This window comes from Pteropus medius, unplaced genomic scaffold, assembly GCF_902729225.1.
Source record: "Pteropus medius unplaced genomic scaffold, Ma_sr-lr_union100, whole genome shotgun sequence".
Taxonomy (NCBI): domain Eukaryota; kingdom Metazoa; phylum Chordata; class Mammalia; order Chiroptera; family Pteropodidae; genus Pteropus; species Pteropus medius.
This window is the reverse complement of record NW_024352841.1, coordinates 56682-59575: the sequence shown is the minus strand read 5'-3', so window position 1 is coordinate 59575 and position 2894 is coordinate 56682. Positions and strand designations below refer to the sequence as shown.

The following is a 2894-nucleotide window of genomic DNA, read 5'->3' as shown; positions in this document are numbered from 1 at the left end:
ACTGAGAACCAGCCTGCCCTCCTAGACTCTACACACCTCACATACTACTCACTCAAGGCAGGAATACCTGGCATTTTCATGCTGCTTGGCTGAGCTTGTCTCCTCCCTCAGACTGTCAGCTCCTAGAGGGCAGGCACTGTAACTGCCACCTCTTTAGTGTCCCCACCCAGTAATGCATTTCATTTGAGCACCTCAGCTTCACTGAGCCGCTCCCAGCAAACTGGGCAGGCCAAGCCCACTGAAGATAGCAGCCATGAGCAAGGGAGCAAATCTGCTTCTTTCAAGCTGGAGGCTGAGGCTCTGGGGTTCTTGCTGGGCTTGGCTGGTAGTGGTGGGATAAGCTAGTGTGACTATGTGTCCACATCATCACATGCCCCATTTAGTGAGCCTTCCTGGGGAGAGAGAATTGAACAAGACCACTTTATCATACGCACCTCCTGAGCCAGGAACTTGAGGGGAAGCCTGACAGACTTTGTCTTCCTCTCCGAGATAAGATTCACAAACCTAGGGTTGGGGGAAAAATAAGTGGCACAGCCCAAGTAACTCTTTTATTCAAATCAGTGGGGCTTCAAAACACCTTGCTGAGTTACTGACACCTTACATTTCCACAACCTCTCCACTGACTATTCTCTCCTGTTCTTATGGTTAGTGTCAGCCAGAGCACGAATGGTTTCATCCAGTCCAACATTTACTGAGAGTCTGCCCTGTTCTGAAGCCATCCATACAGATGAATAAGACACTGCTCTGACCTTGAAGAATTCAGTCTAGGATAGTTATAACACAATATAGCATATTATGCTAGAACATACTGTTATAAATGCTAAAACATAATACTATGTTGAATGATATGGGGAGCACAGGTAAACAACGGAGAAGGTAAGAACAGCTAGGGAGGACCTCCCAACAGACAAAGGGTATAGGATGAGATGAGCAAAGACTTTGACAGATGAGAAAACTCAGTAGCAGCTTTTTTCCCAATGTACTTGAGAGAGCTAGAACCACTCTGAGTCCCTTTAAGTCAGGAATTCCCAGCCCATGTCTCCACTTCCATAACTCAGTAACCTTTCAGTGTCCATGGAGAAAAGAGGAAAGGGTGGTATGGGGTAAAGTTGGAAAATCCACATTAAATCATGACCAGGGACATTGAACCGTTCAGGAAAGTTCCTCTGCGTGAAAGAGTTAAACGGGAAGAAAAAAACTAAACTGTCAAAGTTGGGAGAGTCCCACAGAGATGACTTGGTCTGAACCACCCCCACCCCACATTCCAAGAAAGAGAAGGGAAGAAAAATGGAAGACAAAAGGCTCTCAGGAAAAGAAAAAGAGGAATGTGTGTTGACAGGCAGTAACAAAAGCTGTCAAGTCAAGCACTCGCAGGGTAACCCATAAGCAGGAAATACAGTCATTTTTGCTTCAGGTAACACCTGAAGCCAAGATTCAATTATCATATGCTACCCCCTCCCCTTCCCTATCCCCCAAACCACCTTCCACCCTACCCATGTAGGTCTTACCTGACCAACGCCATGCCATAGAGCAGTCTGAGTTCATCAGTGCCCAAGCCACCAGTTGCATCCATGAGCTTACAGCGTACCAGGTCAGCAGTAGAAGCCACTGCCAGGGGGAGTTCGTTGCCTAACCTAAAGGGCCACAGTCCAGCACCATCATAAAGGTCCCTTACACTAGTCCACCCTCCACCTCAGAACCTAGGTTGCTGTAGGTTATTCCAAAGATATATTGGCTCAACAGTACAGGAACAGCCACAAATCAAGAAGGTAGGAAGAGGAAGGGTGATATTCTTGGAATCCAATGGGTATGAGTGGCTGGCTAGGTTACACACGAGACATCTAACACAATCAACCAGCAACGCAGTGTGGACATGCCCCTTTCTTTCACCGTGAAATCCTCAACTCATTTTGTTAGAGAAGACCCTTATCCCTTGTCTGCTCCCAAGTCGATCTTACCAACTGTACTGCAGTGCCCCATTCAAACATGGTTTTGCAGGCAAGTCACCCCAAATCTCCCTAATTCAAATCAGAATTCCACCCTGGGGTACTAACCTACTCCTCAAGCCCTGGCTCAGCCACAGTGGTCCTTCCAGCACCTTCCCCAAGATGAGGATAAGGGTATAAACTCAGATTTGACAAGAGGCTTGCTGAGACACACCCCCTTTCTGCAAACGGGATTAGTACAAGAGCTTGGCTGCGACTTGCCCCCAGGCAGTTGAGAGAGAGGCAACGCCCAAACCACTCATAGGGGTACCAAGGGGTAATTCTGGGGAAGACTGGAGAATAAGGCCTTATAGGAATTCCACAAAGGAAGAGGTGAGATGCCATCCAGGCAGGAGGGCGGAGCCTGTTGCCTTACCTGCTCCTCCACACCGTGATGCGATTCAGCGCATACCGCTGCAATTTATGGTCGTCACAGAATAGATATACCGTCACCTGATCCCACTCGGCCCTACTGAGCCAGGCGACCACGATGCGCTGGGCCCAGAGTGGCGACAACCCTTTCTCTTTGACACACTTCCCGCACCACGCACTACACACGCGATCCATACCCCGGGGACCCAGACCTGACCCGGCCCCGTTTTCCCACCAGAAACTGGGCTAAACGCCAAGCCTTGTGTCGCGCCACTCCACACAGCTTTCAGTCAACGTGCAAGCCTCACTCCAAACCGCCGCCGCGCCAGCAGCCAATGGGAGAGCGTGACCCCGACGCAAGTCCGCCTCCCGGCATTAGCGTGGCAAATCAGAATGTGATAGCTAGGGGACGACCAAACCACAAGTTGGGGTTACAGCCTCGCCGGCCGGAAGTGTTCTTTTCTCAAAGCAAACGTACCAGCTGCAAGCGTTCAGGCTCAAGGTTCCACTAATTTCCTGGTTTCCCCTGCCACCCGG

General features: G+C 49.8%; 1 protein-coding gene across 1 annotated transcript in view; it reads right to left on the bottom strand.

Annotated features, from left to right (window-relative positions):
- The window catches only part of LAS1L (LAS1 like ribosome biogenesis factor), a 20156-nt gene extending 17463 nt beyond the window's left edge, over positions 1 to 2693 (bottom strand). The window contains exons 1-3 of the mRNA XM_039850252.1: positions 2362 to 2693; positions 1509 to 1634; positions 435 to 504 (exon numbers count right to left, since the gene is read on the bottom strand). Coding sequence (XP_039706186.1) covers positions 435 to 504; positions 1509 to 1634; positions 2362 to 2552 — 387 coding nt within the window. The 5' untranslated portion in view covers positions 2553 to 2693. The remainder of the gene's footprint in view (positions 1 to 434; positions 505 to 1508; positions 1635 to 2361) is intronic.
- Between the last annotated feature and the right edge of the window lie 201 nt (positions 2694 to 2894).